The sequence below is a fragment of the Pipistrellus kuhlii genome, unplaced genomic scaffold (genome assembly GCF_014108245.1).
Source record: "Pipistrellus kuhlii isolate mPipKuh1 unplaced genomic scaffold, mPipKuh1.p scaffold_m20_p_3, whole genome shotgun sequence".
NCBI classification, from domain to species: Eukaryota; Metazoa; Chordata; class Mammalia; order Chiroptera; family Vespertilionidae; genus Pipistrellus; species Pipistrellus kuhlii.
This window is the reverse complement of record NW_023425529.1, coordinates 176,781,824-176,809,651: the sequence shown is the minus strand read 5'-3', so window position 1 is coordinate 176,809,651 and position 27,828 is coordinate 176,781,824. Positions and strand designations below refer to the sequence as shown.

Below are 27,828 nucleotides of genomic sequence, written 5' to 3'. Positions count from 1 at the left end.
ATAGGCAGTTAGGGGGATCAGGCCGTCAGCAAGGAGCAGTTAGGCAGTTAGGGCAACTAGGCCAGGAGGAGAGAGCACTTAAGGGGATTAGGTTGGCAGGGGAGCAGTTAGGGACATCAGGCAGGCAGGTGAATGGTTAGGAGACAGTGGTTCCAGATTGCATTAGGGATCCCGGATTGAAGAGGGTGCAGGCAGGGCTGAGGGACTCCCCTTCCCCCCCATGCACGAATTTCATGCATTGGGCCTCTAGTGTATACATATCTATCAATACATATCTACAAACAATGAACAAGCATAATAGAAATAGAGTTATAGACACAGATCACCACCATTGCTACCTGACTCCACTACTATAATTACCACTGCAAGGCACCGACCTGGAACTGATACAATTTCAAGCAGAAGATGCAATACAAATTGGACTTAGGACTCTTACCATAACTTGGCCTGTTTACTTTGTGGAGAAGACCATATTAGTCAGGGATTGTCCCTAACCATTTCTAGCAAACTGACTATATTACCCTACGACCTCCTCTCAGGGCTACGACTGGCATCTACTACAGTCAACACCATTCCCAACTAAGATGTCACTGTTGCAGATAAACAAAGTAGGCTTAGAATGTCTGGTTAAGCCAGAAAGCAAAGACTAATAGAGAAACATCATGCAGGTCAAATTTTGGGTAACTTGCATAATGAAGAAAAATAACTATAGTAATGAATTAGTGACTATAATAATAACCTTTGAGATATTATTCCTATAAAGGAGAGCTTTACCTACACCTCTCTTTCCTCTTTTGAGCAGCTCAGGGAATTAATATAGAAGGACCAATAGAATTTAAAAAAAAAAACCACTTCACTATCACTACTAGCAAATTTAGGCAAAGATTATCAATGGATAGGTGAAATGTTACTGAGAAACAGGATAATTACAAGATCTCAAAGTATCCCCTCCCCACACCACCTCCATCCAGTACTTATTACACAGGAAAAAGGACATGTTTAAACAATACAAAATGTGGAGATCATCACCCTAATTAGGCGATAGATTTCACCACTGGCATTTGAACAACTTAACATTATGTGCCTCCTGAGATGATGCACTAAGTACACAATAACTGCAATAGAACTACCTGCAAACAGTAATAACTGAATTTAACCACAAGGAAACAAACAACAGAGATCCAGAGCATGGGACACCACACAAGGCAACTGGCCTGGATTCTTTTTAAAACCAGAAATTTAAAAGTGAAAAGAAACTAAAGCAGTCTAACAATCATGTGCAATTTATGAACTTTGACAACATCCCAAATAAGAGGATAGGCTATAAAAAACATTTGGAGACAAATATAGAATTTAAATATGAACAGTACAGCAATACTTTATTGAAATCAATCAATTCACTTAAAAATAATAATGGTAAGGTAAGAATTCCCTTTTCTTAAAAGATGCATACTTCAGTATGTAGCAGTTATATTTCATGATGTCCCACAATTATATGTACATCTGCTGATATGTGAGTCATGTTTAATGTATACTTAGAAGAGCAAAATCAAATGTGTCAAAATGTAAATAATCCATAAATCTTGGTAAAAGGTAGACTTTATCAATGTACTACTGTTACAATTTTCTATAGTTTGAAATGAAGATAGTGGACTAATGCTGTACTTAATATACAAATAATATACAAAACAGAAAGAGCTTGAGACTGCTACAAAAGAGAACGGACAACTAAAGGTTGCTGAAAAGAGTTGAGATTACCCATTCTCAGCAAGAAACGCCAAGGAAGAAATTTAATGTGGTTAAGTTATATCATATGCCTTAACTTAAAAAATAATAAACTAAATGGAGCTCAGCAATAACCCTAGAAACGCCTTTATATTAAAGTGGTCCTGGATTCATTCATTCAAGCTTGAAACAGTTCTCGTGTATTAGCCAAACCAGGCAGAGCATGTGTGAATGCCAGGAGGGTGTGCCAGTCTGTCACAAAGAAGTGAAACCTTTTGTTCCTGTAGCCAGGCATATTAGGGTGACAATAATTAAGGCCATAGAGAAATATTATCTAAGGAACAGAGGAAATGATAAGGGCTATAGTTCCAAACCCATTTACCAAGCACTTACAAGAGCATTAAGTGATGTACAAGGGTAATTTTATCTATACACAATTTTCACCTTCTGTGCTCACTTTAAAATGTAATCTCATAAGAGACATGACCTCGCTTTAATGAAACAAAAGGCTGACAGCTCTTTCTGCGTGGTTTTGGCCAGCTATCTCCAACGTGCCAGTTCCTGTTATGAGACGTTAGCCTGAATAAAAGCTCTTCATGATCTAATGAGTTTAATAAATGCTGGCGATGGATTCCTGCCCTTAAAAATTAATAATCTTAATTGGAAACACAAAAGCAAAATGCAAATTACAGTTCACAGGATAAAGGCAATGATGAATGTGTACACTTTAAAAAAGCGTTAAACTCTATTAGCTCCAGAGCCACAAATCCCAACCCTGACAGGTATTAGCTGTGTGACTGGGTAAATCATCTCTCTCAGCTTTGAGGTTCTCATCTATAAATGATTTTTTTCAGACCTAACCCTTATAGTAGTAAGGAAAAAAAAATAAATAAATAAAAATATATATATATATATATATATATATATATATATATAATATATAATAAAATATATATATAATAAAAGGCTAATATGCAAATTGACTAAATGTCGGAAAGACTGGTCGCTATGACGTGCTCTGACCATCAGGGGCAGACACTCAATGCAGGAGCTGCCACCTGGTGGTCAGTGTGCTCAGCCAGAAGCCGGGCTCATGCCTTCACGGCAGCAGGATGCCCACAGGGAGTAGGCCTAAGCTGGCAGTGGGACATCCCAAGGGCTCTCGGACTGTGAAAGGGTGCAGGCTGGGCTGAGGAACCCTATATATATTAGGTCTAGTAATAATTAATGTCGTTTTCTAATACTTTTTTAAATCAAATTTATTTAAACAATACAACAAAATTTAATCAACAATATAGTTGCCATTGTTTTCTACTACTTGTGCCGAACGCTCAGGAAGCATTTTAATCCCTCTGTTGCAAAATTCTTGTGATTTTTGATGCAAAAAATTCGGTCAATGCATTTTTGAGGCATTCTTCATTATTAAATTTTTTTCCAAGAAGAAAGTTTTGCAAAGAACGAAACAAATGGTAATCAGAAGGGGCAATATCAGGAGAATATGCAGGTTGAGGGAGAACTTCCCATTCCAACAGGCGCAGTTTTTCAGCAGTGATTCTTGCAGTATTTCAGCAGTGATTCTTGCAGTCGTGCGTTATCGTGGTGAAGAATTACGCCCTTCTGATTAATCAGCGCGGGTTCTTTTTCTCTTAAAGCTTGGGCTAACCTTTCCAATTGGGCACTATACACTGCACTTGTAATGGTTTGGTTAGATGGTAAAAGTTCATAATGAAGAATTCCTTTAAAATTCCACCAAACACACAACATCACTTTTTTCGCATGCAAGTCAGGTTTTGGCGTGGGCTGCGGAGCCTCATTTTTGTCCAACCATTGAGGCCGCCTTTTCAAATTAACATACAGCACCCATTTTTCATCTCCGGTAACAATTTGCTCTAAAAACGGCAAACGGTTTTGACGAGAGAGGAGCGAACTGCAAATTGTGACTCTTTGATTACGGTTGTTGTCGGTCAACTCATGAGGAACCCATTTTCCAAACTTTTGGACTTTGCCAAGTGCACGCAATTGATTGGAAATTGTTTTTTGTGAACAATTTAAAGTTGTCTCAAGCTCTTGTTGGGTAATTTGAGGATTTTGCACCAAAAGAGCTTGAAGAGCTTCTTGATCAAAATTGGACACACGGCCTCGACCACTCTTGTCATCTAACGAAAAATTTCCCTCGCGAAATTTCTCAAACCAACGCTGGCATTTTCTGGCGCTAACTGCATCTTGACCAAGAGCACTACAGATGTTTTTTGCAGCCTCACTTGCTTTTCTTCCTAATTGGAACTCGTAAAGCATGCAGTGCCGAATATGCTCTTCATCCGCCATCTTCTTAGCCCTAGTTTTGCAACAAAAACCAAACCAAACACAAACTTTTTCAAGCAAAACTTGTTAATTGCACTTCACACGTTCTGTAAATACCACATGTTTGAAGATTATGTCAATACAAGTCAATGTCAAGCAAGATTTTAAACGAATGTTAAAAAACGACATTAAGTATTACTAGACCCACTATATATATATATATATATATATATATATATATATATATATAAAAGGCTAAGTGATGGACTGTACATACGTATGTAAAACAGACCTGCAGGTACATATGACATGCACTGGCAATTTAAAAATAAACACTGACTTGACATGCAAGATGCATATAAAGCTCTCATCAGTGCCAAATGCATGTGTGTGTTTCAATCTATCATGTAGGTCGTGAATTTGGTTGATGCTTCTATTATACAGAAAGGGCAAATAGCGATATTAAAATATTTCTTCTAATTAATTTCCTTTCAATGTGCACAGATCCATGCACCAGGCCATTAGTATATACATATAGTCATATATATCACATATTAATATATATGGCAACATAGAACTCTAATAGTTTACACATAGTAAAGAATAATTTTATTTTATCACATGAGATGGATGTTAGCTACTTAACATTTGATATGTTAATGTAACAATTTATTCAATTCACTTAAAAATACCTTTTAAATCACTAAAATTTTCATTTATTTTGAGTCTAATAATATATCAATCTCCAAGACATCAAAACTTTGGTTATACATGCATCTTGCATGACTCTACGTGTACTTTCTTATTTTCCTTCACCTGGACGTTTTCTTCTTATACTTATTGATCCACAGTAATAACCTTAGAAGAGGACATTTTGTTCTCAGAATTTTTTGTGACTTCTGGAAGAGCTGAGTAACTTTGTGGTAGAGTACATCTAAGATTTAGCAATTATGGGTAATATTCCCTTTAATACAATTTGATAAAGGAAGTTGGAGTTAACACTTATGGGAGGTGAGAATTGTATTGAGTTGTCTTAATTAACAACTTTATTTGGCCCAGGAGTTCGATGTTAGCACTGAATAAGGTGAGAATTGAATTCTGAAATTTGTGAATGAACTGACTGTGTGAAGGAAGAGCAGCATGATTTGCTCAGAGGGCTCACAAGGAAGCCAACAGCTCATTCACCAGCCTAAAGCAACTGGAGAATCTAAGTGTGCGTGAACTGTAGAAGAAAATATCTTAAAGAAAAAGCAGGAAGTCTCACAAATGAAAACAAAAAGATTTTAAAATTATAACTACAAATTTTTATAAATATTCTATAGAATTATAAAAATTATAGCAGTTTTATTAAAAAGAAAAATGACTCAAAATTTCATTAACACTGAAAAACCTAGAATTCATGCTAAAAAACATTTAAAAAAAAAAGAGACTACTTATAATAGGGTGTCTTTTTCAATGTCTACAACTCCCTTTGAGGCTAAATTTAGAATACAATTGAATAATTTTTCTCAACACTTTACCTTTTCTTAGTTGAGATATCTTTGACCTACTCTGCCAACTATCCTATGGGTCAAAGTACTCTCTTGATTCCATAACAGTAAATCTCAGAACAATGCTCATCCACAATTTAACAAATCTTCCTTTGACATTTCTATTAGTGTATAATATAAATGTATCATCCTCATCTAACAAACTCCAAGGCATCTCTCTATCAGCTCACTTAATTTTCTTCCTCTCCAACTCCATTATCACCCTGAACAATTTCAGTACACATGATTTAATCTAGACATTACCACAGCCCTGTAAGTTTCTCTACAACATCAACAATCACCTGTATTATACTTCAGTAAATTACTTATAAATTATTAAGTAAACCCTGTATGACTTCTTAATTTTCATCTCCATCCTATTTTTACAAAAAATCTGTTTTTCACTCTCATTAAAATAGAACTTATTTCACACCTAATTTTTCAGCTGATCCCTGGCTTCCTTTGATTCCCCCATCCAACTTTGAACCGTAACCACACATTTCAAATAGTAATACTGTATCACTAGCATTCTCAAAGCACTTCTCTAACCCCCTTCACACCATCAGCCAGATATGCTAACCTTAAGGAAGATTTTCTTGCTCCTAAGTTGCTGAGTATTGGGGCAGAAAATGGTTTAAGTACAGATCCCTCACTAAGAAGTTGGGTGTTCTGGTTTCAAAAGGGATCCTCAATACTATATGGTCATCCAACCAGTCTTACCAATCCCATTACTCCTCAATAAAAACTCTAAATCATGAACTTGCTTCTTATCTTCCCTTTCTCTTTACTGATTACATACTGGAATTAACAGAGATCATGTCTGTGTAAATGCCATTGCCTTGGGGCCATCCTAAAGCAATTAAATTAGAATGTCTGAATATGGGAATCATATATTAACTCTACACTTTTTATTCCTTTTCAAGGCTTCACCTATTTTTTCTTCTTTAACAACCTACCACCACACTGATTTGCAAATTATTTTAACTTTTTATAATTACTTCAAATGTTTTCTCTCATAATTCTAAAATTATTATAAATTATGAAATTGCATTAGAAAACTAGAGGCCTAGGGCACAAATTTCGTAGGGGTGGACATCCCTCTCACAGTTCGGGACTCCTTGCTCCTTACTGCCAGCCTGCGCACTGCTCCTTCGCACTGCCCTGGAGGCGGGAGAGGCTCCCACCGCTGCTGCACTCGCCAGCCATGAGGCCAGCTTTTGGCTGAGCAGTGCTCCCCCTGTGGGAGCACACTGACCACCACAGAGCAGCTCCTGCATTGACCGTCTGCCTCCTGGTGCACATCATAACGACCGGTTGTGCTGGTTGTTCGACCAAAACGGTCGCTTAGGCTTTTATTATATAGTCTATAATAAGCAAACAAATAAGTAAAAGGTTATTTTGAGCTCTGTTATTTAAAAAAAATTAAGGCCAGTGTGGCTCGGTTGGTTGGGTATACTCCCATACATATACCAAAAACATAACCAGGTCTCAGGTTCAATCCTCAGTCAGGGTGCATGTGGGAGGCAACCGATTGATGTTTCTTTTTCTCTCCCTCCCTTCCTCTTTATAGGATCAATAAACAAACAAAATTAAGAGTCCACATTTGAAAATTCATTTAACAACATAATATGTTAAGTAAAATCATTTAACAGTATATTATGGTTAATGTTATCTGACTATATACAAGTATATGTAACTGTGAAATAAATACTTTGATAATAAGGTATTTCTAGACTATACCTGACAGAAATACAATCATCAGCCAAAACCGGTTCGACTCAGTGGATAGAGCAGTCAGCCTATGGACTGAAAGGTCCCAGGTTCTATTCAGGTCAAGGGTATGTACCTTGGTTGCGGGCACATCCCTAGTAGGGAGAGTGCAAGAGGCAGCTGATTGATGATTCTCTCTCATAAATGTTTCTAACTCTCTATACCTCTCTTCCTCTTTGTAAAAAATCAATAAAATATATTAAAAAATACAGTCATTAAATAAATATATTTCTTCACACAGTAGTGAATATAGAAATTCAATTAATTCAATATTTAGGTGCAAGAAAATTATTTTCCTAAAACATATTTGGTATTATAGCATGGCAAAAGACATTTTGTAGTTTTAGGGGAAACAACTCTTACACAAAAATATCAATGAAGGTGGTATTTTTTCTGCCTTGGGCTTCACAGCATCCCTTAAGATGTTTATATATACCTTCCCTATCCATATGTGCTAGCCCAATTCTGACAGCAGTATTAATGCTCACTTGAGTACTGGTCCTCAGATTTGATAGGAGAGGAACTAGGAATCATCTGAAGAGATGTTTTTCAAAATACTTTTGTTCACTATCCTCTCTACCCACTGTGCACCATGCCCTATGATATACACTCACTATTAGGTTATGATGAGATCCTTCTTGAAAATTTCAGAACACTGAAATTCTCTTTCTGTAAACTCCTATGAACAGAACTGTTTAGTCTTATTCAATGACCATGTCACTAATAACTTCCATTGCCACTAGAGCTAACAATGATTCAGATATTTTTAAAAAGTCCACAGATGAATAAACAATGTGTGGAGTTACTACACAAAAAGCAATTATTTTTTCAGAAAACTGTGGTCAACTAAGAAGAAACAGACAATGGGTTAAGGGGGGGACTCTAGGCCTAAATGGTTTTGCTCAAGAATTCTATCAAACATTTAAAAAAGTAGTAACACAATCTTCTAAAATTGTGTAAGTTTTCACAATTTCTTCCAGAATAATAAATGGGGATATAACATTTCCCGATTCACTTTATGAGGCCAATATTTCCCTGGTACCAAAACTAGACAAAATAGCATTAAAATGATATAAAAAGTGACCCAGATCAATATCTATCATAAAGATAGATGTGAAAATTTTCAACAAGATATTAGTAAACGGAATCCGGCAATGAATAAAAAGAATAATATTAAGAGGGATTTATTCCAAGTTGTAAGACTGGTCCAACATTGGAAACTCAGTCAAAGTAATTCACCATATTAACAGGCGAAAGAAGCAAAATCATATCAATTCTGGCAAAGACATTTTGTAGTTTTAGGGGAAACAACTCTTACACAAAAATGTCAATTAAGGTGGTATTTTTAAATTAAATAAGATAAAAACTTAACAAAATCCAACACCCATTCAGGATAAAAACGCTCAACAAACTACATATAAAGAACTTCCTCAACTTGATAAAGGACATTTATAAAAATCCTATTGCTATATCATACTTAATGATGAAAGTCTGAATGCTTTCTCTCTAAGATCAGATCAAAATTTAAAACTAAATTCTTAGAAAAAAACATGGGGAAAAATTTGGGGATCTGGGGTTAAGCAAAGAGTTCTTCAATTTTGTAAGGAAAGCAAGAAATGTAAAAGAAGAAAATTATAAATTGGACCTCACCAAATTTAAAATCTGCAAAGGATTCCATTCTAGCATGAAGAGAAAGCCATGGACTAGAAGAAAATATTTGAAAATCACGTATCTGATAAAGAACTAGCATCTCTAATACATAAAAAACTCTGAGACCACCAATTAGAAATGGGCAAAAAACCACACATATTTCACTGAAGATATATGGATGATAAATAAGCATGCAAAACAATATTCAACATGAGGAATAAGCATATAAAAAGATGTTCAATACCATTAGCCATGAGAGAAATGCGAAATGAAACCACAAGGAGACAGCACTCCATCTCTATCTGAGTGACAGAGGCAATGCTGGTGAGGAGATGGAAAACCCCCCTCACTTACACACCACTCACTCACACACCACTGGTGGACGTGAAGACTGACACAGCCACCCTGGAAACATTTAGACAGTTTCTTGTAAAGCAGAACAGGCAGCCACCATACAACCTAAGCACTATACTGTCTGGTGTTTATCCCAGAGAAACAAAAACTTAAGTTCACACAAAAACCTGTATAAGAAGTTTCACAGCAGTTGTATATATCATGGCCAAAAACTAGAAACAACACTGATGTCCTTTAACATATGGGCGGTTAAAATGTGGTATTTCCATATCAGAAAATATTACTCAGTAAAAAAAAGATTAAACTATTGATAAACACAACAACTTGGATGGATTTTGAGGGAATTGCATTAAGTGAATAAAAAGCAAACCAAAAAGGTCATACACTGTATGACTCTATTTACATAACAGTCTTGACAAAATACAGAGAAAGGGAACAAAGTCTGGAGGTGGGGAGTGGAATGGTGTGGGGGTGGCAATAAAGGACAAGAGGAATTCTTATGGGGATGGACCTGTTCTGTATCTTGACTGTACCAATACCAACATGCTGCCGGAGAGAGTGTGTATAGTTCTGCAAGCTGTTACTGCTGTGAGCCAGCAGGTAAAAAGGATATGATTTGTTTGCATTTTCTTTTTTTTACAATTGCACATGAACCTACAATTATCTCAAACTAAAGTTTCATGAAAAAACAGCATCTGCTACAAATGTATTATATTTGTACTTGTCCAAAATTTTCTTTAGGATATTTCTACTGAAAAATATTTCATGCATTTCAAATTGTTTACTTCTATTTCACAGTTCTAGTCATTGGAGAGATTAAAAATTAAGTGGACTTCTTGTGTCCTTTCTATAAAACTGTTAGAATAGATTAGACTAAAGGGACTACTTCACTGACTACAAGATAGAATTAGGTGAACTACAAGGCAATATTCAAACCAAATTCTATCACATTCTTACCTTTAGGTAGGACATAGTGATAACTATTTTTCATAATTATATATGAAAATGGTCAATAAATGTTATGTAATAAAAGAATATTGGCTTATCAATGTCATTTCCTAGAATACAATTATTTTAGCTTACTTTTAAATGCTCATTGTTATATATGACTAAAACACTGAACTGTTTCATTCTATTATATACATTTATCTTACATATAATAAATATTATAAGCACACGATAGTTTTTAAAATTTTTAAATGCTTGATTACCTGCAAACAGAACACTGCCGCTGAGGCTGAAGAGCCGTGAACATAACAATCATAGAGTAGTTTCGAGGTGGCGTCTTTATAAACTTTCGGAATTTGTCGCCATTCAGTCGGAAGATTGAGCGCCTGGCACTCCATTCCATCAACTGTTCTACTTTTTCGGCTAACAGATTCTGCAATTAAATATAGGAATTTAAATTTACACAAGGTTTAAGTCCCTCAGTTTGTATTTCGTAAAAGCAGAATTACATGAGATTATATTTTAGCAAATGTTATTTTCTGTTAAAAGTCGTTTTAGTGAACAATACCAGACGTAGTAAGACACATCAACATCACGTATTCCCTGAGATCCACAGATAAGAGCACATCACCTCCCTAGTACGCTTAGCAAAATGGTAAATCTCAATCTAATCATGAGAAAACATTACACTGACACAAGTTTAATAACAGTCTATAAAATAACTAACCAGTGCTCTTCAAAGGTGTCAAGTTCATGAAGACCAGGAAAGGCTGAGGAACAGTAACACGGAGAAGAGGGAGAAATGACAACTAAGTGCAACATGGAACTTCTCACAATCTGGGACCCCTAGGGGGATGTCAGACTGCTGGTTTCTGCCCAATCCCCTCAGCAGGCAAGGCTAAAGGACCCCACCAGTGCACAAATCCATGCACCGGGCCCCTGGTTTGCATATAAAATCTTTGGTTAATCTCTTCACACCCTCTCCCCTTCCCTCTGAGATTCATCAGTCTGCTCCATGTTTCCATGCCTGTGCATCTGCCCCCTGGTGGTCAATGCACTCATAGTTACCGGTCAAACCATCGCTTAGGTTTTTATATAGAGAGATACATGTTATTATTTATAAACTTCTAAAATAAAAATTAATCAAGAAAGTACAATATCTGTATATATATATTTTGAGTATTCACACAAGGTTGTTAACTTTTGTTCTACTTTCCACCCACAATAAGCAGTGTGTTCAGTTTTTATATCTCTTGCCTCAAGTAACTTTCCCATTTTAAAGTCAATAACCCAAGAGCAGGAAGCACCAGAAACTGCTATAAGATATATGGCTTTGATCATCATTTCAGAATGCTCTCTGATCATTTGTCACTAATAAAGAGCCAAGGACACAGCTACACTTATTTCAGAAATCATAAAAAATTGAGTTTATTTTTCAAATTTAGCATTATCATTCATACTTTAATATAAGGTTTACAACAAACAGAAAGACATGTTTAATGAGTACTTTCAATGTGTTAGTTATAATACTAGGCATACAACATGTCAGGTGCCAACCAACATCCCTATTCCACAGAGAAAAAATTCAGGTTCAGAGAACCTAAATTACCTACTCAAGATCAAATTACTAAGTGGTTAAGCCTGAATTCAAAGTTGGTTTTTCTATTGTTAATTCCTAGGTTGTTTATCCATGTAATAGTGGTGTGTGTGTGTGTGTGTGTGTGTGTGTGTGTTAAATGTTCAGGTGTGATATCTCTATACACACGTATAGTCTTTAAAAAAAAAATCTGGGGAACCATTTAAACAAAATTAGAGCTCTCTACATAGTGAGATAGTTTATTATGAAAGTTCCTCTAATTTAATTCCCTGATTAGGCTTAGAAAATAATTCTTTGTAAGCATGCATTCCTTATGGTAAAAAATAGGCCAGGTAAATAAGTTAACATATAGTTTCCAGATGCTTAAATGTTTTAAAATAATACAGAAAAATTTATTTTTAAAGTACCAATACACTTGAAGAAAATAATAGCAAAAATATTGAGCATTAAATATGGATTTAGAACACATAATTAAAGAGACCTGAGTTTCAGATTCTCTATTTAGGAAGTAGTTTACAGAAGTGAGCGATTTGATTAGCTGTCTCCTTTGTACTGAAAAAACAGTCTGGGAAGGGAAGGGCATCATGGTTGACTCATGCTTTCTAGAGCATCCTATCTAATAAAAAGCTAATATGCAAATTGACTGAATAGCAGAACGACCAGTTGCTATGATGTGCACTGACCACCAGGGGGGCAGAAGCTCAATGCAGGAGCTGCCCCCTGGTGGTCAGTGCACTCCCACAGGGGGAGCACCGCTCAGCCAGAAGCCAGGCTCACGGCTGCCAAGCGCAGCAGTGGTGGTGGGTGTCTCTCCTGCCTCCACGGCAGTGCTAAGGATGTCCGCCTGCTGGCTTAGGCCCACTCCCTGCGGAGGGCGGGCCTACGCCATTCGTCAAACATTGCCTGACGATTCATGGACTGCCAGAGGGCACAGGCTGGGCTGAGGGAATTTTCATGCACTGGGCCTCTAGTCTATTATAAAGAAGGTTGAGCTAATTCTCCAAAGAAAGTATTGCAAGCTGATATAGTAGAAACATTCAGTAAGGAACAGAAAACTGTTCGTAGGTTGAGCATCAGCCTCCAAACAGGGCTTACTCCACTGCAGCATCTCTCTGGGATGGGGCTGTAGCCCTAGCTGAGAGCCAGATTAGGAGCATTTGTCCCTTCCAGGTATGTATTTCCATTTCAGAGCCATTTGTGCTTCTCTCTGTCGGAAATGTTTTCCTCCTGCTACCATTTCATTTCTGCAGAACTGCTTTCACACTTCACTACCTTCTCTGTTTGGGTGTCCCTTTTGGTCTCTTAAAGAGAGTAATACTCAGGAACCTTGATTCCCTATTCCCAAGGGGGTAAAAACAAATTCTGGGGAACTTTGTGTGGTACATGTTGAAGGTATCTCTTGATGACACATCCATAAGATGGAATATAATGTAAACTTTTAAAACTGAGGAAGATACGTCTATTTTTAAATTAGAAAATAATTTGATGGCTCAAATCAAATGATGGTTCCGTTTTTATATACAATGTGACCTTACCAAATTATTTCTCTGGATCTCAGTTTCTTTATCTCTAAAACAAATAATACCTGACAACAATGTTGGTAAAATTAAATGGCACAATGAATGGAAAACTCATATCAAGCATCCTGCAAAGGGCAGGCACTCCAATTTTGTTCCCTTCTCCTCAGGTTAATCCCTATCAGCAATACTGAGAGGAACAGTGGCTCCTGAAGGAACATCTAAGTGGAACATTTTTAAAAAATAACCTCATAAATATCTTAAATCTCAGAGCTATCTAACGTTTTCCCAGTACTTAGTATATGACAAGCACTGTGCTAAGTTTATAAATGAACACTGAGGATTACTGATTACATGACAAGACTCCGTAAAATTTATGGAAAATGAAAGAGGAAGGAGTACAGCAGGTCCTCCTCTCAAGGCCTTATGGCGAAGATGCTCTAGCAGTAAAAAGAATGCTTATATTGGTATTTCGGTTATAGCTTTGGTGTTAAATGCCTTAGTGCCTTCAGGATAAGATGGCATATAAGATCTCAACACTAACTGGTTGGTAATGGCTAATTTAAATTTAGCACAGAGGAAAATTCTAAAACCTTGGCAGGGGCTATGTAAAGAGTGAGTGATCAGTTCGATTTTTCTGGCTAAGGCCAGGATATAGGAACAGGGATGTCATAAATCTACCAGATCAGAAAAGACAAAATAAATCTAATATTTAGAATCTTAAAAGAAGAAACCCTGTCCTTGCTTGTTACACTGTAAAAAGCAAGAGCTAGCAGTTCCCACGTATTAATGAAGTTAATGTAATCAGTCATATTAACTGTCGGTGCCCAGCCTATATTTTTATCTTAATATGATACTTTTTATTAAATCTGAATTTTAAGGCAAGAGACTATAACAAACAAACTGGCATAATCTATATGCCAATCCTCAACATGATATTACTAAAATTTCTCAATTCATGTTTCTACAAATCAATTCCTAACAAAAATACAAATAAATAAATGGTACATTTCACTAAGCATCATGGAATAAAATTGTTCATTCTAAAGTAAAACTTACATATGAAAAAAAAAAATCTCACTAATCTAATACTTTTATATTCATACTAGAGGCCCAGTGCACAAAATTCATGCACAGGGAGTTGGGGGGGGGGGGGGGGGGACGCAGCTTGGCCTGTACCCTCTCGCAATCTAGGAACCCTTGGGGATGTCTGACTGCCAGCATTTTATCCCTAGGTACATTTTAATGATGACCAGATGCACCAAAACAAACATCTGAATAAAAAACGTAGAAATAAAGTTACTTAAAACATTTATTCAAACATTCATGCCTTTTTTAGACAAGAGAAGCCTTGCAACACTGCAGTATTTCGTTAAGTGAAGTATTTCTAGAGAGGCAGTAAAAATATTCTTAGTAACACTCATGTAATTAGTGGCTTTACCAGAATTGGGAGTTATTCTGTTTTATTTTTTACTACCACATTAACACTGTTATTTTGTTGTTTTGGATTTTTACTTAATTCATGTGGGCTGGCTCAATGACAATTTTTCACTATAAATTGCTTTAATATAATACTCCCCTATCAAGAGATCGCATCATTAGAATTTTGACCCCTGAAGGATCAAAATATGAACCCATTTTAACAAGGGACAGTCATGAAGGGGGCTAAATGAGCATCTGTTTTTATTGCACTGCATTAGTGTCAGTCACCATCTTTATTGAACTCCCTATCTTTCTGTTAAATAAATACCCCATTTTAAAAACAGGCACCAGTGACAAAGACTCACAGCAGCTGCAAAAGGAGAGAATAAACCCTTCGTACAGCTGAACACAGCCATCTGGCCTTACTCTCCTGGGGCCTGGATCCAGGCAAGGTGGCCATTGCCAGTGCTAACAAACATAGCAGAAATCCTATTATAATCATACAATGCATCACAAAATAACACATTGTTTTAGAAGCCTGGTTTGTATATAACTTTACCGGTAATAGCAACATGCAATGTGTTATAGCTAAAGAAAATGTTTTCTACAAAAAAAATGTGAAAACAAAAAATCAACTATTAATTGCAAAACGGAGAGATGATTTTTCTTAGCAAGGTTATTCTTAAGTCACACAAACTGATCAATGAAATCTGTGATGGTTAAATTATTAAAACCAAGAAAACCTAAATAGAATCCAACAGCAAACAAGCCAAGAGCAAAGTTTTAAATGTTTTCCAATGCCTTTCCATCAACCAAAATAAGATGTGGTCTGCTGAATTACTTCCAAATGACAGGAGAAGTAAAATATTTGGGGCAGAGCAAAAGATTTCCTTTAGTTATTTTGTATAAAAGGTATTAAAATTATCACAGCTACCTATTAACTCAAATCTGTGTTACCCGCAGAGGCCCAAAGATTTGTGACCCCAAGTCTCCAAAGAAACTTCTCGTGTGGGGTTTTATGTAGAAATCACCCTATATAAGAGGGTAATATGCAAATTAACCCTAATGGCAGAATAGCGCACTGACCACCAGAGGGCAGACCTCAATGCAGGAGCTGCCCCTGGTGGTCAGTGCACTCCCATAGGGGAGCTCTGCTCAGACACAAGTCTGAGGACTGCAAGCTCAGCAGCAGTGGCGGGAGCCTCTCCCACCTTGCCGCCTCCGCAGAGCTAAGAATGTCTGACTGCAGCTTAGGGCTGCTCCCCTCTGGCAGGTGGACATCACCCGGGGGGTCCCAGACTGCGAGAGTGCAGGCCGGGCTGAGGACCCCGCCCCCCCCCCCCCCCCCCCCGAGTATAAGAATTTTTGTGCACTAGGTCTCTAGCTGCATAATATTAGAGAAAATATCCTAGGTTCACACCTGACCTGAGAGCAGAATGAGATATCCCTGCTACTGTTCCATTTATCCCCACAATATCAAGAATGGATCATAATTGAAATGTATTATTTATTAAAAGCACAACAGTAATGTAAGATAGCAAAGCAAGCAAAAAAATGGGTTCAGTACAAAAAATGAATTCAGACCCTCTTAGAAGGGGCCAGGACTACTACTTGAAGATGAACTCAAGAGATAAATACAAATAAAGGACTCAGGAAGGGAGAATCTATGGGTAAAATTCCATTTCATTGCAAATTCATAAACAGATTTACCAAAACACTCTCATGGCTTACATAGGTCTTGGTCCAGACCCTGCTCCCCATCCACTGTGGCAGAATTTCTCTTCTTAAAGCATTTGCTATTATGATCAGAGAGAGCAGTCCAGGGCAAAAGTGTATTGTTAAAACTTGGAAGTAGTCTGTACATCTGGTCCCATGTTTAGTGTGAATATTCATTTATTTTGTTTCATTTAACACATAAATGTAATATGATGTATTAAAAATACAAATGTAAAAGGTTAAAGGATATTATATTATAAATTGGCAAATCTTTCAAAGTTACCCTAAAAAGACATATGAAATTTAATGCATGAACCCTTAATTACAGCAATAACATTTCTAACAATGTATCCTGAAGAAATCATCAGTTAAGGCACATGTGTTTATGTATAAGGATATTCACTGCAATATTGTTTATAATTGCATATGTTTGTTAATCTTACGTGTGCCTATAAAAGGAAGATTGCTTAGATCAGTGGATCTTAACCTTTTTAATGCCATAACCCTTTAATACAGTTCCTCATGTTGTGGTGACTCCCAACCATAAAATTATTTTTGTTGCTACTTCATATCTGTCATTTTGCTACTGTTAATGAATCATAATGTAAATATATGTATTTTCCGAGGGTCTTCAGCTCACAGGTTGAGAACTGCTAGCAGGGTAGCCTAAGACCCTCGGAAAACACAGATATTTATTGTACATTATGATTCATTAACAGTAGCAAAATTACGGTTATGAAGTAGCAACGATAATAATTTTATGGTTGGGGGTCACCACAACAAGAGGAACTGTATTAAAGGGTCGCGGTATTTAAAAGGTTGAGAACCACGGGCTTAGATCATAATCATAATATGGCACAGAATAAAACAGAATCATAGTCGATAACAAGATGAGCCAGACTTACCTAAAAGGATAGTCACAATTTAAGTAATTAAAAAGGATTACTTGTCAGAATACTGTGTAAAGTACTGATTCATATTTCAAAATAGATGTGTTTAATTTTTTGTTCAACTTATTTTATGTACATGCTAAATATCTGAAAAGACATACAGCAAACTGATAATGGCTTATCTCTAGAGAAGGTTATTTTATAAATGTCTATGTTGTTTTAAATGTTTACCTACATTACTCTGTAAACAACAGAACAATAGTTATTGCCCCTGGACAAAACAGTGAAAAATATTGAAAAAAGAGTGGCTAAAACATAAGATATTGTGATTCCTCTGGGAAGAAATGTTTAACGCAGCCAGGGGTGTGTCAGTTACCCTATGCCTCCTTGCTCATATCATCCATTGATTGCTCCTACACTCATCTTCCCATCTATTGATTGATTCTACAGGTATTTTGAAATCTATACTCACTTCAATATAATCCTTACTTTTGGACAGGTTGGTATTTGAGAAAATGAGACTGTTTCATTATATTCTAACGTGCAGTTACTGCCACATTAATCTTTAGTAACAAACACCTTAGATCATTTCAGAAAAAGGACCTGGAGTATGTATAAAAATTCTTCAGTAGCTGGGGTTTTATGTATCTATTTACTAAGAAACTGAAGAAAGAAATCCCAGAAATTTCAAGTCTAATTTAGTGAACCAATAAGGTAAAGGATAGAAGAAATCAGTATGAGCCCAAAGTATAAAACTATTTTCCTGGCTCTAGCAAAATAAATTTTTGAGTTTTTCTGGTGATAAACATGCCAGAAATGGACAAATTAAATTATTGCAGAGTAACACAGTTCTAACCACATTAATGGAGTTTCCATTCTGCCACCACAAACATCAACCATTATTCAAAGGCTTACTTTTACAATCTAAATAGAAAAGCAAAAAAAAAAAAAAAAAACAAATCCTAGTCTAATGTCCTCTTCCAATATAATATCATATCGAAACTTTTATTATCATAATTTTGTTTTAAAAGCCTATGCATTTATTTCCATTGCTGTAGAGAACCCCTTCATATTATTTTCTATTTCCCTTAACAATGGTCATACAGGTTTTTCCCATTTATTTTTTTAATATTATTTTGTATTAGCAATAGTAGTACATATGTCTCCCCTTTTACCCCACTGACCTTCCCCCAGTCTTCCCGCCCCCCTTCTCAGTGTCTTGCGCCCATTAATTAAGCTTATATGCATGCATACAAGTCCTTCTGTTGATCTCTTACCTCCCCCATCTCGTCCCTCCCCAGGCTTCCCACTGTAGTTTGACAGTCTGTCCCATGCTTCTCTGCTTATGTATCTATTTTTGTTCATCACTTTATAATGTTCTTTATTATCCATAAATTTAGTGAGATCATGTGGTATTTTTCTTTCACTGACTGGCTTATTTCACTTAGCATAATGCTCTCGAGTTCCATCCATGATGTTGCAAATGGTAAGAATTCCTTCTTTTTTATGGCAGCATAGTATTCCATTGTGTAGATGCACCATGGTTTTCTACTCCACTCATCTGCTGATGGGCATTTAGGCTGTTTCCAAATCTTAGCTATGGTGAATTGTGCTGCTATGAACATATTTTAAAATTTATCTTTATTGTTAAAGTAGTACATATGCCCCCCTTTTTAAAAATTCTACTGTTATCTTTGTAAATGCAGATGCAGTGACTCACATATCTGCATATTATACTTCAATGTCTGCACATCTCCTACAATGTAAACTTCAAATGCTTTGAATAGCATTTCTGACCCTTCAAGCCTTGGCTTCCATTTATACATCTGTCCAGCCTCAACTCATTAATCCCAACAGAATTGTGCAAATGCAAAAGGACCCGCTACTTGACAGTCCCTGAACGCGTTATATTTCCAGATGGTTGTACCACCTGGGGTTCTCTATTCCTCTCCCTTCCCCACCACTGCCATCATCACCACCCCACCACACACACACACACACACACACACACACACACACACACACTCTCTCTCTCTCTCTCTCTCTCTCTCTCTCTCTCTCTCTCCATATTCCAGCACACAGCCTTCATCAACATGTCTAACTCCTCCTCATTAGTTAGTAAGACTCAATTCAGTCAATTACCTAATTCTGAAACCTTTCCAGTGCTTACCATACAGAGGCATGGACATATCCTTATAGATCATAAAGTGAATCTACCTGTACTCATCTTATTTTGTTAGTTTTTACATATGTCTCCATCACTAAAGAGAGTCTCTGAATAGGATATGCTTCAAATTTCCCCTAAAACTGTAAACACCTGCAGGAGTACTAGTACACATTTGATAAAATTATCAATTAGTAATCAAAACAGATAAAATGCTATTAAAATTTCTTATATCCAAGTTGAATTTTCCCCACTCTAAAATACAAAGAGAAAAAAACAAGACATCCCTGTCCTCCTTGATCTGTCTGCCTTTAGGTCAATGCTTTGCTGAGGTGAACAATCTTACACCTGCTCACTGACACATCAATACATTGTCCTCTACCTATTTACTCAAATTAACTATGTCTATGAGATTCAAATGTAGAATGTCCAAGAAATATTAAATAAGCTTAACATCAACTAAGATCTAAATATTTTTAATTTCCATAAAAAACATTAAGCAGTTATACTACTGTTTGATCACATTTCCCAAAAATAGCTTTTTAAAAAAATATATTTTATTGATTTTTACAGAGAGGAAGGGAGAGGGAGAGTTGGAAACATCGATCAGCTGCCTCCTGCACACTCTCTACTGGGGATGTGCCCACAACCAAGGTACATGCCCTTGACAGAATCAAACCTGGGACCCTTCAGTCAGCCAGCCAACGCTGTCTACACACTGAGCCAAAACAGTTAGAACAAGTAGCTGATTTTGACATTTTCTTACCATCTGTCTTCAGCTCTGATTCAGCATATCTGCTTACTACGGTACGGTGATTTCCCCTTCTTTCTTCCCTTTCCCGGTTTTTCATCCTAAAACTATTCCTCATTGGAGAGTCTCTTCTCAAATAAGAGGGATTTGTTGTTGATGTTTTGGATAAATGGTTCATGCTTCTTATAAATATACTCTATCAGGAGTTGCCCAAGAAAGAAAAAAAATCCTTTTTTAAAAAAAACCACTACCATTCCCTTCCCTAAAGAATATAATTGAAGTTGGAGTGGATGTAATTTAATTAACTCTCCCACACAGTATGGCGTGTACTATACCTGACAGTTGGTGACCAAAGGTGAACGCTTCTAGTAGAAATTAGTTTGCTATCTCACCAGGTGGCCAATTTCATTTCAAAACCGTGATAATATTTTAATTTCTTCCTTTTAGTGGGTACATGTTTACACATGTAACACCCATCTACTGGAACTACTTTTGCCCTCTGGAGCAAAAGTATGAACCATAAAAGATACATTTAAAAATTCAGAGGGAACAAAGACTAGCCTTTATCTTTCTAAGCTAAACTTGTCAAATTAGTACTTCCAACATCCCCATGTGACACTGCCTTCACACTCTACCATCCCTGTCAATCTCTGCATTGGCTCTTGCTTTTAAATCCAAAGTGAATGGTATTCGCTCTTTATTTTATTACAAGTGACCGTGAATTTATAACACACCTTAGAAAATAACTCAAAATAGTACTGAACCTTATAATTATAGTGATTAAATCATAAATGTTTAATGCCCTACTGTTGTGCCCGGTAGATTCTGGAACCCACAGACGACCAGGGAGCCGAGTCCGATGCGAAGGCAGAAAGTCTTTATTTATTCTAGCCCGGGCTAGGGTCCGAGCCGGGGCTCCAGCGCAGTGGCCTCACCCGTTCCAAACTCGGACCGGCTCTAAGTTTCCTTCTAAGTGTTATACTATAGCCCAGCTATGCAAGCAAGCACCCTTTGCCTCCCCACTCCCCGCTCCCTTGCATAAGTCCTCTTTTGCCATTGCGGCATCTCCGGGGTGGTTGTCTCCGTGATCACAGGTTCGGCTGGTCTGTTCCGTGAATGCATTCCACAGCGATCAGGTCGCTCAGTTCCCCGGAGGTGAATCCCACAGGGTCAGGTCGGTGGTCATGAGTATCATGAGATGAGCACCTAAGGGATGAAACCTCCCTCGGGGCCTAGCCTTGCTTTAATGTTTGCCATAAAGTATTGAATTCTGCCTTTACTCAACCTTATATTTATTGTTGTATTCTGGTTTTACTCAACCTTACACTACAATGAGTAGCAAATCACAACACTAAGTTTGTATCTGTAAAGTGCTGGAAACAGCATTTCACACAGTAGTGGTAAACAGGGTTTGACAAATAACATTAACTGATCCACGGTTCATATATATACTAATACATTTGTTTGTACGGAAAATAATACAATTCATAAATAAAATAATGCAAAATAAAGTTTTGCACACTCACAACTGTAAACCTACGTTTGTCCCACTCTATGTATGAAATGTGTGTGATCTCATGTAAGAATAGTTAACCTATTTAATACTCGAGTTTTTAAAGTTTTTAAAAAGTTTTTTTCTTCAATATCAAATTGCTAAAAAACTGAAATCTAAAAACCTGCCAAAACTTATAGAGCACTATTACCAATCTGTAGTTAGAACTCAACTCAGGATCACTAAACCATTAAAAACAAGAGAAGAAATTCTAAAGCATCTTCAGAAAAGAAAAAAAAATTCCTATTTTCCCAGCATGGGAAGGAATGCAGTGTGTGTGTGGGGGGGGGGGGGGGGGCGGGAAAGGAGAAACCTCATCAGCAGCGACTGCCCCTCCTACCAGAAATGTTCAATGCCACTGACTTATTCAACTGACATCTCTAAATGCTCCCTGGCTAGCCGGCAGAAAATTCTGGGAGAGTGAGGGAGTACATGTATCTTAGGATGTATCTTAATGCAGTATCGTTGACACCTTTTGTTACATTCATAATGGTTTTCAATTGTGCCTAAAATGACGTTGGGGGGGATAATTTTTTAAAATTTTTGTTTAGTTAGTAAGAACTTAACATAAGATTTCCCTCTTAATGAAATTTTAAGTCACCTGAATTACTGTTGACCATAACTGCAATGTGAACAGCACATTTCTAGAACTCGTTCAACTTGCTTAACTAAATCTTCACAGGCATTGATTAGTAGTAACTCCCCAATTCCCCACCTCAGTGCCCAGCAACTACCATTTCACTCTTTGATTCAACGAACTGAACTATTTCCCATACCTCATGTAAGTGGAGTCATGCTGTATTTTCTTTTGGTGACTGGCATTTCACTTAGCATAGTATTCTCAAGGTTTATTCATGTTGTCACATATGCTCCCCTTTCTATGGCTGACTGCATACCCCATTTCCTTTGTCCAGCCATCGACTGATGGACACACACTGCTTCTGCATACTGGCTGTTGGGAATAGTGCTGCAATGAACATGGGGGTGCAGTTATCTCCTCACAATGTTTACTTTAGTTGCTTTTTGGTAAATACCCAGGAGTGGAATCGCTGGGTTACAAGTCAGTTCCATTTTTAATTTTTTTGAGGAACTTCCACACTGTTTCCTATAGTGAATACACCATATTACATTCATATCAGCATTTTTAATTTTTTTGAGGAACTTCCACACTGTTTCCCATAGTGGCTACACCATATTACATTCATATCAGCAATATGCATTTCAACACATTAACAACAAACGTTGTGGGGGGGAAATTTAAAAAACAATCCCATTTTTAACAGCAGCAAAAACAACAAAATACTTACCAAAAAAACTAAAACAAACAAACAAACAAACCACAACAACTAAGGAGGTGAAAGATTTGCATAATGAGAACTACAAAACATTGAAGAATGACTTAAAGCAGGCACAAACAAATGGAAAGACTCTTGTGTTCATGGACTGGAAGACTTAGTATTGTTAAAATGTCCATAATGTAAGGTTGAGTAAAACCAGAATACAACAATAAATAAATATAAGGTTGAGTAAAGACAAAATACAAACGATAAAGTTTCATCCCTTAGGTGCTCATCTCATGATACTCATCTCATGACCACCGACCTGACCCTGTGGGATTCACCTCCGGGGAACTGAGCGACCTGATCGCTGCGGAATGCATTCACGGAAACAGACCAGCCGAACCTGTGATCACGGAGACAACCACCCTGGAGATGCCTCAATGGCAAAAGAGGACTTATGCAAGGGAGCGGGGAGTGGGGAGGCAAAGGGTGCTTGCTTGCATAGCTGGGCTATAGTATAACACTTAGAAGGAAACTTAGAGCCGGTCCGAGTTTGGAACGGGTGAGGCCACTGCGCTGGAGCCCCGGCTCAGACCCTAGCCCGGGCTAGAATAAATAAAGACTTTCTGCCTTTGCATCGGACTCGGCTGCCTGGTGGTCTGTGGGTTCCAGAATCTACCGGGCACAAAAATACTACTGTACCTAACGTGATCTACAGAATCAGTAAAATCCCTATCAAAACCCCAATGGCATTCTTTTATAGAAATAGGAAAAAAACAAAAAAAAAAAACACAACTCTACAATTAATACAGAAGCACAGAAACCAGTCAAATCAATCCTGCAAAGGTAAAGTAATATTGCTTGTCTTTCAAACATTATTACATTTAATTTCAAGAACCAGTAAAAACCTTAACTACAGCTTGTCAACTGTGTATGCCTTAAACCTATGAAATAATATGTAAAAAGAGCAACTGTGAGAGGGTGGATACACATTAGTTGTTACTTTTCCTATTTTAAATCACTACAAATACAATGTTTCCCCAAAAATAAGACATCCTCCGAAAATAAGACCTACTTACAGGTTTCCTTCTGAGTGAAATATAAGGCATCCCCCCGAAAATAAGCCCCCCCCCCCAGGCTAAACATGAGAGATTTGGTCCACTGATTCTGAAAGAAATGGAGTCACAAGAAATTCACCAGGAAATTCAGGAATTGGATTGTTATGATGATGTTCCAGAAGATGACGACATGATTGTCATTGAATAAATGAGTAAATTCTTGATACTGCAGGATTCACAGTTTGTCTGGTTTGTGTTGACAACTACCATCCTACTGTACCATATACAGGTAATAAATTTCCTTTATTTTCATTTAACAATAAATGTGTACCGTATTCTTCTTCATGGAAAAATAAGACACCCCCTGAAAATAAGACCTAGCGCATCTTTGGGAGCAGAAATTAATATAAGATACTGTCTTGTTTTCGGGGAAACAGGGTACTTTATGTCATTTATTAAACAAATGACTTTAATTAATAGGTGCTACCAAGTGTAGTGGGGCAGCACAACCACCATGTGCACATATTCTTCACAGAAGAACTGACCTCGCTACCTGAGCGGAAATTCACTGAGAGCTACAGACACCTAGGCTCATCCACCTAGGCTCTCACAATCAGCCCTGGTTTCAGTGGAGAGAGATTTCACAGCCGTGTCAACCACATCCCAGCTAGTTTGGTCTCAAAACATGTCATACTATCTCAAAATTAAATTTTATACTAACTTAATAACAGTTTAGGAGCCACTGAAATTGTAGAATACGTGGAATCTAAAATTAGGAAGAGAGAGAAAAAAGGGTCAGATTCTTCACCAAAGGGTACATAGTATTATTAAGTCTCCCATGTATTGATTTCATCATCTGTCAGGTGCATAATTATCTCTGAGATGCTTTCTGGAGTCAGATTTCCAAAACGGCCTTGAGAGGAGTGGGGCAGCCCCTCTTTCGCAGCAAAACAGAAGGAAACTGGTGAAAATTATCAAGAACAATCCTTCTGATCTCTGAAACATAAGGGCATGCAAAACTTGAGAAGCCTTTATTCAAGAGAAGCCAAGGAATCTTGGTAAGAACAGCAGGAATCCATGGCATTTAAAGCCAGAAATGCTTGGCTTTGCAGGCCTTCTATTCTGGGCAAAGCACCTAAGAAAGAAGAGGAGACTGCTTCCCCTCACCCAGCCCTGTTCACAGGGCAGAAAGTGGGGGTTCCACTCTTGAAGAAGACTGGGGGCTCCCGTTTCCTCTAACTCCCACTCCTAGGCGGCCATCTATCTCCCCACCCCCAGTTCCAAGACAGTTCAGCAGAGGCCTCAGGAAGAGAAGCAGGACAGGAGAGCCAGCAGTTCCACAACACTGCCTGGGGTATTATGCAAAACAAGAGAGAGCATAATGGCAAACAACTGGAGAAAAAAAGACACCAGAAACAGCAGGAAAACAATGTACTCAGCATAACTCTAACTGAGGGATTCAGGGAAAGAAAAGGCCAAAAAGAGCCTACACAGATGACATTCAGGAAGAATCAGAAAAAGTGCCTGCCAGCTGCTAAGCCCTGGCTAAATGCAGACAGGAAAATTCCGAGATTCGAAGACATTCCTCAAACCCCACACAGATCACTGGCCAGCATGGAAGACTGAGTGGGTCTGAGCTCTTAATCACAACCTCTAACCAAAACCTGAAAATCCTAGGGAGCCAGGCTTAAAAATAAAAACGAGGGGGAAAAAACTAATCAGAGGTTGATCCCTGCAGGAAAAACAGATCACTGCAAGAATTAACCCAGGCAAGCCACTACACAAATAAAAAATTTAAAAGAAAAAGTAAAAAGACAAATTTTGTGCTAAGTAGCAGCAAATAAAGAACCCAAAGTATAATTACTTTTAAATTTCAACAAGAAAAGAATACTAAGATCAGTCTCAAAATCTGAAACTGGTAATCATTTTCAGTTGCTATTACCCTGTTTCCCCGAAAATAAGACAGTGTCTTATATTAATTTTTTCTACCAAAGCTACGCTAGGTCTTATTTTCAGGGGATGTCTTATCTTTCCATGCGCTAGGTCTTATTTTTGGAGGATGTCTTATTTTCGGGGAAACACGGTATATTCATTTGCAATTAATAATTATTTTAATACTAGAGGCCCCGTGCACGAATTTTGTGCATGGGGACGGGGTGTGTCCCTCAGCCCAGCCTGCACCCTCTCCAATCTGGAACCCCTCGAGGGATGTCCAACTGCCCATTTAGGCTCGATCCCAGTGGGGCTCAGGGACACTCACCCCCCTTCCCACCATGCACAAATTTCGTGCACCACGCCTCTAGTATATTTATATACAAAAATATGTATACATATGCAAAAATTATTCAGTTGATTGAATATGTCCCATAAAATGTATACTTTTGATGACAGTATATTTTTTAAATGCTCATTGCTTTTGATAATTAAGTATAAAATTTTTTAAAAGAACAAATCAAGAAAATTTTAAATAAGAACTAAATGCTCAGTAGAAAAAAAATCCCAAAAGTTAAACTACCTTTTTACCTTTAAAAAAAATCTTAACACATAACACCACCAGGATTGTTAGTTCCATAGCTGGAGACATCCCTTACAACTGTAAGTATGAGGTCAGACATGCTTATTAGCTTCTAATTGGCTGACCCCTCTAAATGTTTTCCAAGTGACTTACACCTACTACATGAAAACCCATTTGAACACAAAGTGTAACATCTAGCTTAAAATGATGTTATACTGACCAACTCCTCTAAGGTGGTTGCAGTAGACTGAATATTTGTGTCACCCCAAATTCACATGTTGAAATCCTAACTCCCAATGCTAGGGGTGTCGAACTCAAACAGAGTTCTAAAATCCAGCCTAAATCATGGGCCAAATGGTTTACTGAACAGTCATAAACTGTCATTGTGATGGAAACGCAGCGGAGTGCAGTGATGACAGCGCGGTGCGGGCCACATTGCAAGGCGTCGCGGGACGGATTTGGCCCGCGGGCCTTGTGTTTGACACATGTGCCCAATGCGATGGTACTGAGTAGGGCCTTTTGGGAGGTGATTAGGTCATGAGGGTGAATTGGATCAATGCCTTATGAAAAGAACCCCCGAGTTTGCTTGCCCTTTATGCACCCTGTAGGATTAAATGAGAAATCAACCATCTGCAACCTGGTAGAGGGTCTTCCAGAACCCGACAATGCTGGCACCCTGATTAGACCTCCAGCCTCCAGAAATGGGAAAAATCAGTTTCTGTTGCGTGTAAGTCACCCAGGCCATGGTGTTTTGTTGTAGCAGCCCAAACTGACTGAGACAAGGATGGAAACGCCCCCAAATTCTCAAGAGGATTGAGACGACGTTAGTCAGAACATGAGCTCTCGCTCTTAGAGAAACAACTGTGAGTCAAAACCCTGAAGCAAGCTTTGAGAGGCAGGTACCAGAAAAAATAATCAAGGCAGACATTATTCTCCTGGAGCTAAGAGGCAGGTGAATGGTTTATAAGCCACCTCTATTTTCCAGGCCCACCTAACCCTACGTGTTCAAGGAGAAAAAGCTGCTCCAGCTTTAAGAAAGGGCCTGAGCAGCCCTAGCCGGTTTGGCTCAGCAAATAGTCTTGGCCTGCA

General features: G+C 37.7%; 1 protein-coding gene across 1 annotated transcript in view; it reads right to left on the bottom strand.

Moving 5' to 3' along the window:
- Positions 1-27,828, bottom strand: part of TUSC3 (tumor suppressor candidate 3) — a 95,920-nt gene that overhangs the window by 54,999 nt on the left and 13,093 nt on the right. Inside the window, exon 2 of the mRNA XM_036457440.2 lies at positions 10,541-10,710. Within this exon, the coding sequence (XP_036313333.1) occupies positions 10,541-10,710 (170 nt within the window). The remainder of the gene's footprint in view (positions 1-10,540; positions 10,711-27,828) is intronic.